The 17,975-nt window shown below is 44.0% G+C and overlaps 1 protein-coding gene across 1 annotated transcript in view; it reads right to left on the minus strand.

Moving 5' to 3' along the window:
- Nucleotides 1–17,975, minus strand: part of VWF (von Willebrand factor) — a 146,900-nt gene that overhangs the window by 101,870 nt on the left and 27,055 nt on the right. Inside the window, exons 10-15 of the mRNA XM_074872045.1 lie at nt 17,790–17,836; nt 11,251–11,387; nt 9,705–9,843; nt 9,027–9,127; nt 5,858–6,053; nt 4,636–4,851 (exon numbers count right to left, since the gene is read on the minus strand). Coding sequence (XP_074728146.1) covers nt 4,636–4,851; nt 5,858–6,053; nt 9,027–9,127; nt 9,705–9,843; nt 11,251–11,387; nt 17,790–17,836 — 836 coding nt within the window. The remainder of the gene's footprint in view (nt 1–4,635; nt 4,852–5,857; nt 6,054–9,026; nt 9,128–9,704; nt 9,844–11,250; nt 11,388–17,789; nt 17,837–17,975) is intronic.

Below are 17,975 nucleotides of genomic sequence, written 5' to 3' on the forward strand. Positions count from 1 at the left end.
TGACTTGAAGCCTTCTTCAGAGCAAAGTTCTCCCAAGTCTGGGACTTGTGCCGAAACTATTTAACGTACATTTCAAAACACAGCCTAAGAAATTTATGGGTGCTCGTCAACACAGTAGTCACAGTAAATATCTCCTAACTCTGAAACAAGTAGATGATAGATTCACTCACAGTTATAAGAGTCTTTGGCAGCTATTCACAGAACAGTGCTTCTAATTTACATAAACACAATCTTTGCAGTAAATCTTGCAGTAAAATACTGAACAGGCACAGCCCAGGGCTGAGAACCATTTTAAGAGTAACTTTCACCACTAAAGGCATATGCAAACAGGACAACCACGAAGCCTCAGCCAAAACCATGATTTGCTACACAGGAACCTCTAGAAACAGGGAACTGGTTTGGCAGATTTCAGGCAGCTACACCAGTTTACTAGTTTCAAGATTCAATAAGGACAGGATAACTGACCCCAGCATCCTGCCCTACTTTCTAGTCAGTGGTAACACTCCCTATCCACAGGGACAACTTTGTAGTGGATCCCTTTCTTGGCTAAATCTTTGAAACTCATCTTATCTGTCCATGCACTTCCTAAGATTTTAGAAACACCCCCCATTTTTCCATTTATCCTACCCATCACCTCCCAGCAACATCTGTTTTTAACAGCAAAAAGGCAAGACAACTGACCTAGGAAGGGACTGTTTGTACACTTTCTAATACACTGCCACTAAAAAAACCCCATCCCATTATTACCAGGAAAATGAGAGGAAAAGGCAAGGTGCATCTACTGTCTATGGATACCTGTTATAAAACTGAAACAGTTGTGCTCTGAAGCTCAGCCTGTCCCAAGGATAAGATAGGAAGTAGTGGGAAAGCACTGGAAAAATGTGTATCCATCAGACATTTCATCCAACTTCTTGTGGGTGAGTTTTCAATCCAGAGTGAAAGAGACATAAAACCTGCTCGGTTTCTCAGGTAGTACAAAGTGAAAACACAATCTCACCGAGGTCAGGAGCTCTGGGTGAAGATGCACCCTGTCAGAATTAAATTTAACACAGCTACTCCACCAGCACCAGCTGCCCTTAATTCCCTACTGACCACTCCAGCACTCCTGGATTTATCCCATACAAATCCACTCACAGAAGCCATGCAAAGACAATAAACTACCCCAGCACCTTCACATTAAGGAAAATAGTAGGCTCATCAACAGGTCCTAAAACCTGAAGAAAGATCTAGGGAGCTGTTGACTGATTGCCCTTTGCTGCAAAATTATATATATATATATATATATACATACACACATACAAGACAATCATAGAATCATTTAGGTTGGAAAAGGCCCTTAAGATCACCAAGTCCAACTGTAAACCTAACACTACCAAGTCCACGATTCAACCATGTCCCTAAGCACCACATCTCCACATCTTTCAAATACCTCCAGGGATGGTGACTCAACCACTTCCCTGGGCAGCCTGTTCCAATGCTTGAAAACCGTTTTGATGAAGAAATTTTTCCTAATATCCAATCTAAGCCTCCCCTGGTGCAACTTGAGGCTGTTTCCTCTTGTCCTATCACTTGTTATTTGGCAGAACAGACCAACACCCACATCGCTACAACCTCAGGTAGTTGTAGAGAGTGATAAGGTCTCCCCTCAGCCTCCTTTTCTCCAGACTAAACAATCCCAGTTCCCTCAGCCACTCTTCATAGGTCTTGTTCTCTAGACCCTTCACCACCTTCATTGTCCTTCTTTGGACGTGCTCCAGCACCTCGATGTCATTCTCGTACTGAGGGGCCCAAAACTGAACACAGTATTTGAGGTGCAGCCTCACCAGTGCCGAGTGCGGAGGGACAATCAGTTCCCTAGTCCTGCTGACCACACTATTTCTGATACAAGCCAGGATGCTACTGGCCACCTGGGCACACTGCTGGCTCATATTCAGCCAGCTGTCGACCAACACCCCCAGGTCCTTTCCCACCAGGCAGCTTTCCAGTCACTCTTCCCCAAGATTGCAGCATTGCTTGGGGTTGTTGTGACCCAAGTGCAGAACCCAGCACTGAGCCTTGTTGAACCTCATACAATTGGCCTTGGCCCATCACTCCAGCCTGTCCAGATCCCTCTGTAGAGCTCTTCTACCCTCAAGCAGGTCAACACTCCCACCCAACTGGGTGTCATCTGTAAACTTACTGAGGGTGCAATTGATTCCCTCATCCAAATCACTGATAAAGATATGAAATAGAACTGAACCCAATACTGAGCCCTTGGAGAACACCACTTGTGACCGGCCACCAACTGGATTTAACTCCACCCATCACCACTGTTTGGGCCCAGTCATCCAAGCAGTTTTTTACACGCATGTGCAGGACAGACAGCCCTTCACAGTACAGTCTATCTGCTCCTTCCATGCAGCACGAAGGGATTGGCTCTGTTGTTTATTCATGGTGGGCTGCAAGGGTACAAGTTAGCTCCTAAACAATCAAACTGCAACTGAAATAATTTCAAAGACGTGGGAGATGAATGCACTTACTAGCTTGATACGCAGCAGAAATGCTGTGCTACGCTAATGACTTACCTCCCTGCTGCTTATCCACTTCAAATCAAGCAAACCGGTTCTGTCAAGTCATTTCCCAAGAAACTGAATCTCTGTTGACCAAGGCAGGAGCGGAGCACGTGTTCAGTGCACTGGGCCATCAACACAAATTACGCAACCTGCACATTCACATCTCAAGCCCATTAAAAGAGGGATTGTTCTCCTTCATGTGACAGGAGATGTCTAGGGCATCAGGATTATTTAATGGGGGCTGATGGATCTGCAATCAGGGAAATCGTCACTTTATGAGAGCATAAAGCGCTCTGTAATGCACAGAAAGGAGGAAGCAGCTCTGCACTATTAAAGATTAATTGTGAAAATTGACTTTTTCAATTACAGAAAGAACGATGGTGCATTATCGCTGCTCTTTCTTTCAGCCTTCAGACCTGCACATTTTTAAAAGGATTTTTATTACATTACTGTTCTACTATCTGAACATTTACATAAATTAGGTAAAATATTATGAAACCATACAGCAGTTTAACATAAATTGGTTTTGTTCTCATATGCAGTAAATACTCTCCAGCCTGGAGAAGCTGTAGTCACTGACCTTACAAGTACAGACCCTACTAGGTGGAAGGCCAATGATCTCTCTTTCTATCTCTCTTTCAGTTTCCACACAGTCAGTTTATAAATGTTTTTCCCACCCCCTGCTTGGGAAGAAGTAGCAGAACAGATCTGGAAGGCTGCCAAGCACACATGCTTTTCCCAAAAATTTTCAATTGTCTTCTTTCCTTAATAGCAAAGTTGCTCAGGAAAATGGAAAAACATCCATTTCACAAATATTTATGGAGATGTTCCATCAAAATTCCATTGCAATGGATTTTTTTCCTACCACATTGACGTAACAGAGAAAGAAAAGAAATAAAAGATGTTGGCTGTTTCTGCTCCAGCTTCTTAGCAGTTTGGCTGTTAATCTTGTACTGAACTGATCTATGTAAAAACATCCTATTCCTTCTGTTACCCCACCTCTGTAAACCAAAACCTGCAGTCTGAATTTTCATTCTATCCTCTTGCAACATCTTCATCTTTTACACTGTAAGCTTTTGAACCAGGGTTGCCGTTTATTACAGGTGGCATCCTGCAAAATATCCTCAAGGGAATTCAAAACTCAACTCTTGCTGACTCTCATAGGAGTTAAATGTCTACACAAAATGTCACAGACAAAGCTCTTTTTTGCCTAGCTCAGTGGTGCCACCCACAGCCTGTTGATCAAGGTTCAGGATCTCATCTTGAACCAGCTGACACATCATACTAGAATTTACAAGGAGAAGGAAAGGAGCTCACATGTGGTTAGAAAAATGATATACACCCTTGAGCTAGTGGGTGAACATGAAATGAGATCTGACATACATCTCAGACCTCTGCACGAATAGGGTGATAATCCAACTGCTAAGAGAGAGATGCCAGAGACGTTGTGGGATCTTCATCCTTGGAGGTATTCAAAAGTTGTCCAGACAAGACCCCAGGCAATCTACTGTAAATTAGTCCTGCTATGAGCAGGGGCGGTACCAGAGATTGCCAGAGGTCCCTTCTGATATGAATTTGTCTATACTTGTATGACTCTGTTCTGTGATACCACTTGACTGAGTACCTGCCTTTGTGCTTCCTCCATACCCTCAACTTCAGCTAAAGTCAGCAGTCACTGATGAGATCAGGAGCTGGGAAGCTTGGGCCTTGAAAGAAGGAGGTACAAAAAAAGAGTAATTCATACACTGCTACATATCACTTGGAGATTCCTACCCTGAGATATTCAGAAAGTTTCCACGTGAGTAGCTGAAACTTAAATACAGCTGAAAATGGAAATCCAGCCAAAAGCTCTGCTGAGGTATGTATGTCAGACAACTGCTTCTCTCCCCCAGTGTTAAGCAGTCTCTGTGAACAGTTTTTGCACCCTTCTAGAGTGGAGGAAAAATATACTCACTCATCATTTGCCATAAGAAATATTTGGCACCTTGTAGAAATCATCTCATTCTAGATTTCTCATCTGACATCACCAAGAAGTTCCTTCGAGACAAGGAAACTAAACAGGTTTTAGGAGCCTTTCACTTACAGCAGAAGTCAGGTTGTCTCCACTGGACCAGGATGTTCTTCCTAGCACAGGCTGCCGCGTAATTAGCAATAGCAGAGCACAGACAATCCTTGTCGTTGGAGCAGGAGCAAACGTCAAAGCGGCAGTTCTTCACATAGGGAGTGGGACTGACTTCGTGGTGACAGGGTTCAAATGCAGAAGTCATCAGAACTGAGCAGGAGTCCTCAGCGTACTTGGCTAAAAAGAGAAAAATGATATGCTTGCACTGAATCAATCAGTGGCTTTCAAGAAAAGCTACAAGAGCCACAGTAAGCAGTTTCTTTTTCTTCTGAAAGAAAAAGAAAAAGAAAAAAAAAAAAAAAACAAAGAAAAAAACACACAGGAGAATAAAATAAGATCAAGTCGGCACAGATAGCATCATAGCTCATAGGTCATGAGCTCCACTAAAAGAATAATGTTTCACTAGTAAAACAAATCAAGGAAAAGCAATGCTTTTATATTCTGTTACCACTATTTCTGGTGCTGTACTTCCTTTTGCAGGGCTTCTGCTGTTTTTTTTTATATTTTCAGAATTAAACCTTCTAGGCTGCATTACACTCATGAATCACCAGTGCCTGCTCTGATCTACATCCATAAGATTTTCTGGGTGCTTGCTTCTCCCAGAAAACAGGGGTTGCTGTAACACCTGGGACAAGAAAATCACTCTGAGAATTTCTCCCTGTGTCCAAACAGGACAGCCAAGCAGTATGGAGGGAAAGAGGAAAGCTGTCTGTTGGGATGCAGTATAAGAAGGGAGACAAAGGATCAGGAAAAGTGGTTAAGGTGTAAGGACAGAGGGGTGAAGATGACAGGTGTTCTGTCCACCTAGAGGATAAACATAGTATAGTTATCACTTGGAAGAGTAGTTTCAGTGGCACAAGTTTGTGCTGTGGCTGTGATGGTCTGACTGTGGTCCAGACTGAACAGCAGCATGATCCCACATTACTGATTTTTGTTTTCAATTTTCACAAAGCTTAACATTTTCCTTAGGAAGCCTGCATCAATCAGTATCTGTCTCTGAGCTTTTTTGGTTGTTTATTTGTTTTTTTTAATCAGATTACAGCCACCTCACTGGTAATGTAAGCAACACCAGCTTCTTCTCTTTTTCTTTATTTTTCTTTTATTTATTTTTATTTTTTTATTGTTATGTAAAATGGAAGATCACAGTTTACTATATGTGTTAATTTTGGATGGAGTCCAGTACCTAAACGAGGATTGAGATTGCAGGGGTCACTGTCTTGTTTTAACAAGTCTTGACAGTCTGCGTGGAGCTTCCAGGAGTTTCCAAAATCTTCCAGAAGAGCTTCCACCATGCCAGACGGTGTAAGAAAATCATCCCCTTGGTTACCATTGTAATTTCCACACAGCCCGCACATCCTTTCAGAATAGACTGGAGACACCTAAGGAACACAGCATTAGCCTGGTCATTCTTCAGAATAAGTCACCACTGTATAGCAAGATTTTTTAAAGAATGAACCATACACAATTTAATAACCAAGGAAATGCTCAAATACACATTAAAATACTATAGACACAATTTCATTGTACTATGTTTTTAAACTTCTAATAAAAATACCACTATTAGTAGCAGCAGGACAATTTTTGCACAGTCCAGTGATAATTTCAGATGGTAACTGAAGGTGACTAAGGTAAAAATGGCTTACTTTCGTGCCTTGAGCAGCACTCTAGTTTAGTCTCCCCCTATTTTTCTTCTTCATTCATATAAATGAGCCGGGCAACAGTGGGGGTTGCATTTTTTTAATATAGTGAGATGAATATATCAGCAGTGGTAATTTGGGAAGAGATACTGCACCTGAAACCATTTCACATTTTAAAAGAAAATTTGAAGATGAAGAAAATTTAAACAGATTGTTTTGTCACAAAACAGAGGCAACGTTGGAGGAGTTATTTCCCTCAACATTAAGGATCATTAATAAAATAAGGAAGAGATTACTACTCCTAAAGCTATGTTACCTCCCATTAGAGCTACAGAAACGTATGATGCACTGAAAGCAGAATTGCAAACAACCCACATCGCAGATGTACTTTTCACCCCGCCTTATTCTTGCTGTAAATCAAGGGACAGCTGAAATGGGACCCTAAACTCTACAGGTAAACAGGGGGAAATCTCCTAAGCAACATCTGTCACACAAAGGCGCCAATATCTTTTATTCTAGTAGGAACTTTCCTTTTCTATTAGAAGTAAAGATCTGGTACATCAGAAGTACTACCAGCTGTCCTCGGGAGCTGACTTGGTGCTTTAATGCTACAGTAGCACTCTGTATGCATTTAATAGAGATTGGCAGGAGTAACCAGTGAAAGAGAACCAAGAAAGCTAGAAAAACACTTTTTTGAAGAAAACTGGTTTTCTGTATAACTAAAAACATTCTCCAAAATATAACCTAAAACTACCCTCCCTTTGAACACAGTGGTCAGAGAGTAAATATAGAACATTGAAAGGAACAGCCATGAATTATTAGAGGATACATATCCTTATTACTCCAATGGCCAAGGAAGCTAATTTTTCCACGTACGTTGCAGACAGACAATGACTCATACAAATCCAAATTCTGATGTGTTTTTGAGTGGAAGCTCGAATCACAAATATCAAGTGGTCAGAGAAAGGGGAGCCTTCTTGAGAAACAGAAAGAATTTTTACCAGAAGTCTGGCCAAGGTAATGGAAGTGTATCACTTCCCCCAATTGTCAGAAATACTTGGCAACGGGTCAGTCTACAAATCCAGCATAAATTAACTCTCCAAAAGCAATTAAAAAGATGCTTTAGATACCCAGTGAGAGAAAGAGCTCGGAGCGGAACTGAATAAATGCAGACAATTGGAGAAACTTCCACTGCTTTTATGGGTAGAGGATCTAGAGCAGAAAATTAGATTTGTTTTAACTGTAAGAAAGAATTTGTCACTCTATATGGGTCTCTGATCTGGCAGAAAAATACTTTGAATACCGAGGAAAGCCAAAACTTCTGAGATGTGCCAAGGGACTGAACTGAATTATCCTCAGCCCCTAAACAACTTCTAGGACCCTTGGAGCATGGAGATACAGAATAGATTGAAACACAACAAAACAACCACGGATGCTGTCTAAAGTTATTCTCAACCTTTCTTCTCTGTTGTCTTTTCAACTCTGGTACTCACTTCTGAACTAGCTTTCATGGACGTTTACACAGTGCCAGACATGACATTTAAGCCAGATTTTGAGGCAGGCGAGGAGAGTGCAAAAACAACGCCATGGTTCAGAGAGGCAGCGCTCACTGCTCAGCAGAAAACACCAGGAAGACTGGGTTTCTTGGCAAAACTCTTCTCACTGAGCAAAACCACACAGGGCCCAGCTGCAGATCCCCTATTACAAGCGGGGCTCAAGTTCAGGGCTGTGCTTAAGCACCCATCCATGCAAATATGGCAGGAGCACATGGGTCCACAGTCACCCAGCATCATTCAGGAGCACATCACCCTGACTTAGCACCTGTAGCCTGCAGGTCATGACACCAGGAAGCAACACTACAGGCAGAGTCATGCTCCTGAGGGAGTGAATACACCTTCAGTGACAACACTTGAAGTCCCTGAGACCTATCAATCGAAAGAAAACAGCCTCTTGTATGAGCAAAGAGGGCTACAGATGGCTTAGCTGGTGAAGCTGTGATGGTTTATCAGCTATCAGGAGACTATTCCACAGTAAATAATCTTCGCCTCTTCCCTCAGAGGGTTTTCTGCACTGCAAAACATTCTGCAGCTTATAACACAGACACAAAAAGTGATTTATGTAAAGCATTCTGTTGTTGCAGCTAGACTTCTTTCCTTACAGCTCATTCCTTTTAAACCTCGTCTGGGTATTGCTACACTCTGCTGCTGTCTGCAACACAGACAAACCCTAATTGTTAATTAAGGGTGACTTTAAACATTCCTCACAGTAGAAGGAGCATGCAACATATCTTCTATGAGATAATTGATTTTTCCTGGAAATTATGAGTAACTGTGTCCCTGGAGCCATGTTCTTCCCTTATTTTAAGTCATACAAATCCATTGCTTTAGACCAAACAGTCAAAGCAAATGAAAGTAAAAATCCAGTTTGGAGGGTATCTGCTGAACAAAACACAAAACTATTCATGGTTAATAATGGCTGTCACTGCACAAAAAAAGAGAGAAAAAAAAATACCAAGCTGCTGTAGGATGAAAACATTTGTTTCTGGAATACAAAAGGACCTGTATATCTCTCCGGGGGTAGTCAAAGAGAATGGAATTTCTAACATGCAACACAAAGCAATTTCTCACTTCAGACAAGAAAATCTTTGTACACGTTTGGGTGGGATGAGAGAGGGGGCAAAAAGGCAGAAATAAAACAGATGGAAAGCAAGAATACCTTCACTAGGAGTTCACCATGACCATCCCAGTCAATCTGCAAATCTTCCCCATAGGTAAGGCGAACTGAAGTCCTCACTGTGCGCTGGATATGGAGGGCACCTTAAGACAACCACAAAGTGTCAGTCAGTCAAGCCAGGATGTAGGGTGTTCCACTGCCTGGGACTGCTGTGTCGTGCTGAACAGGCCAGAGTGGCTGCTACAGAGCAGGGGGCATGCAGGTCTGCCAAAGCAAGGGGTGCCAGCAGTGCCCACTTCCCAAGCTTGGTGCCTGCTCAGCAGTTTACATCTGCATGAACTTGTCCATAGGCTCTGCTTTCAGACACTCGGAAGCCCTAGAAGAGGATATCTGTGCATTCTGCAAAACCTCAGGCATTAACTGTGACATTTTGCAAGATAACCAGAGGGATTTCAAGCTTCTGGGTAAAAAATAATTATAAAAAGCATAGAGCAACAGTGATTTTCAGGATCACATCTCACAAATCCAGGCCAGCTTAACTTTAGAGGAGCTGAGCCAAGATGTGTCAGCTGCATGGAGAGAAGCTGAAATGACAGCTTCTAGAAAAGGCTGCAAGTGCAAATTTGATATTGAGAATACTTTTTGATTGAACTGAGCTAAGGCAGGCCAGAAAACACTAGTAAGGAGGACCCCTTCAGTGGCTGGCCCATGAGAACACACCTTGTAGCAAAGGGATCTGTATGTCTTGCCCATTCAGTGAAATTCCTCCTCCGTGCTTCATTTTAATGAGGCTGTTGTCCATATCCTGGATTCGGACAGAAGCTGAGCGCGTGCACACGGCATCAGGATCATCTGCACACTGCAGAGAAGGGAAAATTTGCCTCAAACCTCAAGCTTTCACTTTACTGGCAACTTAGTCCCAGGCTCCCAGAAAGCATTTCGGCATCTAATTCGGGAGGTGTTAAGTGTCTCGATGGTTTTATGGACCTAGTTTCTGCATCCCGCAAACACCAGGCTGGCAGCCTTTCTTCCATTATCCCTCTAATCACACACCAGGGAGCTAACCACAGCTCCTCATCTGTCTCAGAGCCTGGAAAGCAATCGGCAGGCATTACACCAGACCCCCGGGAGCGGCCCATGCCAACGACCAGCGTCCATCCCCACCAGCTGCGGCAGGGGCAGGAAGGACACGCTGCCCCGCACGGCCCATTGGCCTGGGAAACAGCTGACGTGTGGTTCACACTGCCCTAGACTCTTGTGCTATTTATTTTCCCTGGCTGCAGGTTATGCAGATGACGAACAGGGATTGCAGGCCCCCTTGGTCTCCTCCCTGGTTTCGCAAGGGAAGTTTCAGTGGAAACCCGTTCTGCAAGTTCCCAAGCACAAATGACCTCCGAGCTGCATTATCAGAGCTTTCTAACGCAGGTTACAGACGTTGATGGTGCATACAACCAACCGTCACACCCCGTTTCTCCAACGCCTGTGACTTCTCTGTTGCTCGTGTCCTGCAAGGCAGGAGGATACTCCCCTTCACTCCTGTCAATCTCCTGACTCCATCGTACCTCTCCCTGTTCCTCTGTCCCTGTCCCTTTTCTTCCTCTCTGCTTGAATCAGTACCCTTTTCAGTCTGCGGGTTAGTTCACCTATTCCCATGCGCAACTGGTCGATTAATTTCACGACCGGGTTAACCTCCCCGTGACACTCCCTCCAGGGTCTCCTTCCCTCCCGCACTGGCCTGGCTCCCTTTCCTGCATCTCTCCAGCTGCCTCTCTCACATCCATCAGCAGAGACAGCGAAGGAAGTCTGGAGCTGATGACCAGCTAGTGAGCAACAGAAATCACCAGCCAATATGACTTTAATGGAAAGCAACCCAAGGTACTACTCTGCCAGCGCACCCTACTCAGTGTCTGAGGAAATGTCTTTTCCCCAGGCATTAGCAAGGCACCGTCCTTCAGGGTGCTTTGTGAGAGGTGCACCCCGTCTGCATTTGTTTGCTCAGCTGGCAAAGAGGCAGCAAGGGCTCGTTCTCCAAATCTCATTACGAATCTCAATCTCCAGGTAGGCTCCTGGGAACAGCAGCAAGGAGAAGCAAAACACTTATTAACTAAGGAGAAAGACTGCATCTGTTGTTTAAACTAATTATTTCATAGGAAAATTACTTCTGTTGGCCTGTGCATCTGCAATTCATATCGTACTCCCACAGCCCTTCCCGCTCTCTCAAGAGCATGTGCAGAGGCCCACAGGCGCCAGCCAAGGCTGCTGTTACCTGCACGGTCTCGATGATCACAGAAAAGGAATTTTCCACGCAGTCCTTGGCAAATAAGTACTGACAAATCCCGCTGAAGGTGAAATACTTGTTGTCAAAGCTTTTGAAATGGGACTGGCCGGTGACAGAGCATTCTCCTGAAAAATGCAGAGAGCCATTAATCACCCCCATGCCAGTTGCGAGCAAAATCCTGCCCGTCACCTCTATGCCACTGAGGGGGAAGAGCAGCCCAGGGGAGCAGGTTGCACAAGGTACAAGTTCTCTGCAGACCAGAAAGCACGGGCGAGATGCTTATCTCACTGTTTATTCCTGTAAGTCATTACCAGTAGTAACAGAGGCACTAACAAAATCTGGGAAATATGGTATAAATCGCACTCAAGAGCTGAAATTCATGCCTTAGGGAAAGCCTATATAAGGTTTCAAGTGGAGGGTCATGAGGACGTCAGCAAACGGTTCAGCTCTCTGCCTTGAAGCAGATTTGATTCTTCTGTAGTATACACCTCAGTAGCCCTGGAAATTCAGCATAGTCACTTGAGCTCCCCGCAGGCCAGGTCATACCTAGTACCTAAGCAATGGGTGCTAGCAGCACTAACCATTTTAAACAGCAACCCATGCTCTCTTTTATGTAGGAATTAAGTTTCCCTCTTCATACCACGGGGAAACCAAGGCACAGAAAGTGGAAGTACTAGTGCCTAAGACTGGGAGAGCTGGGAAAGACACTCAGGATTAGCCAGTATTAGTCACATACTTCATACACTAGGACATGTCGCCTCTTTACCCCGATGCAGGAGCTTGCAGCGTAAGATACTTTAAAGCCCTTTTTACTTAGCCCAGTGGAGCTGGTTGCAGAATGCAGGTGTTTTTACAGAGTTGAAAAATCAAAATTTGCAACCAGATTTGTTGGACTCTCACTGCTGCTCAGCTCTTCTTCTGCAGAGGTGCCTCGTTCTCAGTCTGTGTGCCACAGTTGTGTCTTGGCAGATTGTGAGCCCCCTCTTTGTCTCTCTACTGGTGTTTTTAGAGCATTACAGTATGGTTTTATGAAGGCAACAGTGTCTGAAAGCCTTCTTCACAATGACCTCCTTGAACACAGCCCCCAAAAAGTGTCAATCCCTTTGTTGGGCAGCCTTGAATACCAATGTTATTCTAACATTAAAGTGAAAAGACATTATCAGAACAAAGACCTAGAAGATAATGTCTGTTGGAGCTCTTCCAAGGGTAGAATTTATGCTGGACTTTAAACCATTATCTTAATTAACTAGCATAAAGTTAAAAATAATTCTATAGTTACAATAGCTACATCCAAAGTCCTTACAGAACAATGTGAAAGTCTGGCTTGCCCACCCTTCTACTACAAAGAGAGGCTATTTAAACATATCAATATCTTAAAATATTTTGGTAAGTTGTGGGTTTTCATTTCCAGGAAGGCAGTATTCAGATGCCACAACTGGGATTTAGTATCCTTTTATGCCAGATTCTCTGCAAACACAAGGGAGGCTCTGACTCTACAGAGCTTGCAAAGAAATTCTTTCATATGAGAAGACTCAGAGACAGTCCCACAGCAAACAAGGTCAGCAGAGACCTCCTTGTCCAGAGCAAAATTCAGGTGCTGGGCCTACACTGGAAATCCACTGACAAAGGATGGCGAAAGGTTAAGTGTTACAAGCTGGCAGGTGAACCCCATGAGTTATTCTCTCTTCATTGCCTTTGAATCCCACATAAGTTCTGCCTAATGAACATCAAGTGGAAATTTCCCTCTTCAACATATTATTCAGTGTTAACCATCTTAAACCAGCCTGTGCTAAAGCACAACCTCACAGATCCTGAGGATTCTCAGCCTTACACAACTCTGATTTGCCCTAAGAAAAGTCCAGCACCCACTGAATGTTTGTCATCCCCTGGACAGTAAGGTGGCTTGGTATTTTCTAGCTCACCCCAGAAATCCTACTTTCTGCTCAATTAAACTTGGACAAAGGTAAAATAAGTGTTGTTATATTCAACTTCAGAGTCAATTAACTGGCTATCAGATGTGGAGAACAGATTTAAAGAAAACTAGGCATAATCCACCATATGCAGTTTGATTTCCAGGGTGTTCTCTGCAATTAGGAACCAAGAGGACAGGTTTGCAGCATGGGGAACTAGGGACTGCCACCCAAGACAAATCCCAGCCCTTTGGCATTGCTCCTGGAAGGGAAATTTCTCCCCTGCAACAAAGTCTCTTCTTATGGGTCCCTCTATCTACTCCATTTGGTGTAATGCATCCCATGAGATGTTCTGAAACCTACTGCCTTCATAATTAATTTAATTATGATATCAGCTTGAGAGCTTCTTGCTAGTGCTAGCCAGCTATTGTTAGTTGGCTGACACAGCACTGCCTTCTGAAGTGCTACCTTCAGCTGGGTACCCAGCTTTATCACCAAACTTACAGCTAGGCAATTCATTCCCACAATATAAAAGAAACCTTTCCTGACAAACAGCTTGGTAAAAAAATAATGGAACTACCTTGAGCTTATGTGAGTTTAAGTACATAATCCTTCTGGTTTTAGAAATAATTGTAAAAATAACCAACCAACAACAAAAATATGCTGCAATATTTCAAAATTTTTCACAGAAAGAGTGGTTAGACAGTGGAATAGGCTGCCCAGGGAGGGGGTGGAGTCACCATCCCTGGATGTGTTAAAGGGTCGTTTGGATGAGATGTTGAGGGATATACTGTAGGGGAGAACCTTGTAGAGTAGGGCTGATGGTTGGACTCGATGATCCCTTGGGTCTTTTCCAACCTGAATGATTCTGTGATTCTTCAAATAGAGACAAAACAGGACAGGTAACAATATAAACCTGGCTACTGTTCTTATCAAGGACTGCTACTATGGGAGGCTTTGTTGTCCCAGTGCAGTTTGTAGATGTTAGCAGGTACATGTACAACAGCTGCACTTATACAACCTTCAGTCTTGCACAAGCTTAGCTGAAAAGGCACAGGAGCAGGCTGTCCCCATGTGCCAAAAGACAGCGGGGAAGAAGACCAGCCTGGCGGAACAGAGAGCTTTGGATGGAACTCAGGAAAAAAAGGAGAGTTTATGACCCTTGGAAGAAGGGGCAGGCAACTCAGGAGGACTACAAGGATATCATGAGGTTATGCAGGGGGAAAATTAGAAGGGCCAAAACCCAACTAGAAATTAATCCGGCTACTGCCATAAAAGACAATAAAAAAATGTTTCTATAAATACATTAACAAGAAAAGGAGGGCGAAGGAGAATCTCCATCCTTTATTGGATATGAGGGGAAACATAGTGACAAAGGATGAGGAAAAGGCTAAGGCACTTAACACCTTCTTTGCCTCAGTCTTTAATGGTAAGACCAATTGTTCTCAGGGTAGCCAGTCCCCTGAGTTGGAAGACAGGGATGGGGAGCAGAATGAAGCTCCCATTATCCAAGGGGAAGCGCTTAGCGGCCTGCTACACCACTTAGACATACACAAGTCTATGGGACCAGATGGGATCCACCCAAGGGTACTGAGGGAGCTGTGAGAAGTGCTCACCAAGCCACTTCTAATCACTTATCTGCAGTCCCAGCTAACTGGGGAGGTCCCAGCTGACTAGAACTTAGCAAATGTGACACCCATCTACAGGAAGGGCCAGCAGGAGGTTCTGGGAAACTACATGCCTATCAATTGGACCTCAATGCCCAGGAAGATCATGGAGCAGATCATCCTGAGTGCCATCACACAGCATGTACAGGACAACCAGGTGATCAGACTCAGTGAGCATGCATTTATGAAAGGCAGGTCCTGGTTGACTCGATCTCATTCTATGACAAGGTGACTCGCTTAGTGGATGAGGGAAAGGCTGTGGACATTGTCTACCTAGACTTTAGTAAAGACTTTGACACTGTTTCCCATAGCATTCTCCTGGAGAAACTGGCTGCTCATGGCTTAGATGGGCATACTCTTCACTGGGTAAAAAAATGGATGGATGGCCAAGCCCAGACAGTTGTGGGGAATAGATTTAAACCCAGTTGGTGACTGGTCACAAGTGGTGCTCCTCAGGGCTCAGTATTGGGCCCAGTTCTGTTTCATATCTTTATCAATGATCTGGATGAGGGGATCGAGTGCCCCCTCAGTAAGTTTACAGATGACACCCAGTTGGGCGGGAGTGTTGATCTGCTCGAGGGTAGAAGGGCTCTACAGAGGGATCTGGACATGCTGGAGCGATGGGCTGAGGCCAATTGTATGAGGTTCAACAAGGCTCAGTGCCAGGTCCTGCACTTGGGTCACAACAACCCCATATAACGCTACAGGCCTGGGGAAGAGTGACTGGAAAGCTGCCTGGTGGGAAAGAACCTAGGGGTGTTGGTCAACAGCCGGCTGAATGTGAGCCAGCAGTGTGCCCAGGCGGCCAAGAAGCATCCTGGCTTGTATCAGAAATAGTGTGGTCAGCAGGACTAGGGAACTGATTGTCCCCCTGTACTTGGCACTGGTGAGGCTGCAACTTGAATTCTGTGTTCAGTTTTGGGCCCCTCACTACAAGAATGACATCGAGGTGCTGGAGCACATCCAAAGAAGGGCAGTGAAGGTGGTGAAGGGTCCAGAGCACAAGTCTTATGAGGAGTGACTGAGGGAACTGGGATTGTTTAGTCTGGAGAAAAAGAGGGTAAGGAGAGATCTCATCGCTCTCTAAAGCTACCTGACAGGAGGCTGCAGCAAGGTGGGTGTCAGTCTCTTTTCCCAAGTAACAAGTGATAGGACAAGTGCAAATGGCCTCAAGTTGCACCACAGAAAGTTTAGATTGCATATTAGGAAAAACTTCTTCACTGAAAGGGTTATCAAGCACTGGAGCAGGCTGCCCAGGGAAGTAGTTGAGTCACCATCCCTGGAGGTATTTGAAAGACTTGAAGTGGTGGTTAGGGACATGGTTTAGTGACTGGCTTGGTAGCGTTAGGTTTACAGTTGGACTTGATGATCCTAAAGGTCTTTTCCAACCTAAATGATTCTATTATTCTATGAGAAGTAACTTGGATACATTGGCGGAAGGTACAAAAATAAGTTGGCTTTCTTTTCAACTTCTGCTCGTTCAACACAGCTTCCCAACTCAGTAAAAGGCAGCAATTCCCTCTTGCAAAGCTGTATATGAACATCTGTTTTCAAGCCTCAGTACCAGGCTTATCTTCATATCTATGATCACTATGAAGAAAACATGGCTGGAGTTGAGGATCAAAATTTGGTCTGCATAATATTCATAGCAGCCCAGAAAGAAAGGACATTAAGAGCTATAACCTAGGTTAAAAAAAATGAAGTTAGAAAAACACCTATTTCTTGTTTGTAGACATGTTGCTGCCCATTAGCTAAAAGACATAACAAATCAGCTGGGGCTGTCCTTGATTCTGTGTTTTAGACAATGAGATTCCCTGCACTTGGAGATATTTCTAGTGAACACCTCAAGCAAGGGGCTTCTCACAGTCCTGATTAGCATAGTTCACTAAAAATGTCATTTCTATTTTGAACACTTGCTCTTTCAGTCTAAAGCAGGAGCAAATGGAGCAACTAATAGGTCAGGCTAATAGAGACAGACTTTCTGATAGCCATTTTAAGACTGTTTTAATTCTCCCGATTTGTGAGGATTGCACAGTCTCATCTCAAAAAGGCAAAACAAAACCACCAAACCTGAAAAACCTGCTCTCTTTTCCTGTCCTGTCATAATCCCAGTCTCCTTTCCATCCCGTCCACTCTCAGTTCCCAAAAGCAAGCAGAACAAACAAGATAAGATCTGTACTGTCTCCCTGCAAACTTCTACACACAATGCAAGCAGAGTTAAATGCTGTTTCAGGTCAAGCAGGCCTTTCCATGGCTGAACATAGTGGAGACAGGGAATGGGCCACAGAACTAGCAGGAGGAAATAAGGAAGGTAGCACTTTGCTGGCCGATGAAAAGTCACATGACCCACACAGGAAAATTACTGTGACAGCAGCCACCAGTACTGGTGAATTTGAGAGGCAGAGTATGAGGATGAGGCGCAAGAACACCTGCAGAGCTGTCTCTCCAGTCTGCCACCACCCATGGAAGGCAGGGCAGCCACCTCTCCCTGGGGCTGTAGCTCCTTCACCTGTAACATGACTGTTAGGGCCCAAACCCATGGGGTCTTAAGAGCAATCCAATCTACTCACAGTACTGTAAAGGCCCATCAACAAAAGTATGCTGGTTCAGACAATCAAATAGGGAACAGTACCTGGTTCCTCTACCAGAAAGCAAATCCTCTGAACATATGGACTCTTATATCTTGATATTCTAAGTAATCAAAAGAGGAACCATTCTTCTCACTAAACAGGATTTTTCATTACTACACATAAACTGTATAGCATAACGTCTGGCTTGTCTCATGAGAAGAACTTAGAAGTATGATCCCATCTGGATTGCACTGGAGCCAGCAAGTAAGAACAAAGACAGATTCACTTTTTGTGCAGAATAAAATATAAGTGGGATGTAAGTGGGAGGTATGTAGGCAAGGCTTACTTGTCAAAACCTGAAAAGATTAGAGCCAACATACCTGGGCATTCCCCATTGCTGCAGATCCAGGTGCCGCGTCGACAAATGCTACAAAACATATCATGACAAGTTAGGCAAGAGTACATGAATTCAGATCTTCTGTTGCAACTTTTTCCCAAATAATTGAAACATGGGCTCCTGTTTCAGGGAAGTTAGACCAGTCCGCAGCATCCTTTCCATTTCCCAT

Source organism: Strix uralensis, chromosome 5, assembly GCF_047716275.1.
Source record: "Strix uralensis isolate ZFMK-TIS-50842 chromosome 5, bStrUra1, whole genome shotgun sequence".
In the NCBI taxonomy this organism is placed as follows: Eukaryota; Metazoa; Chordata; class Aves; order Strigiformes; family Strigidae; genus Strix; species Strix uralensis.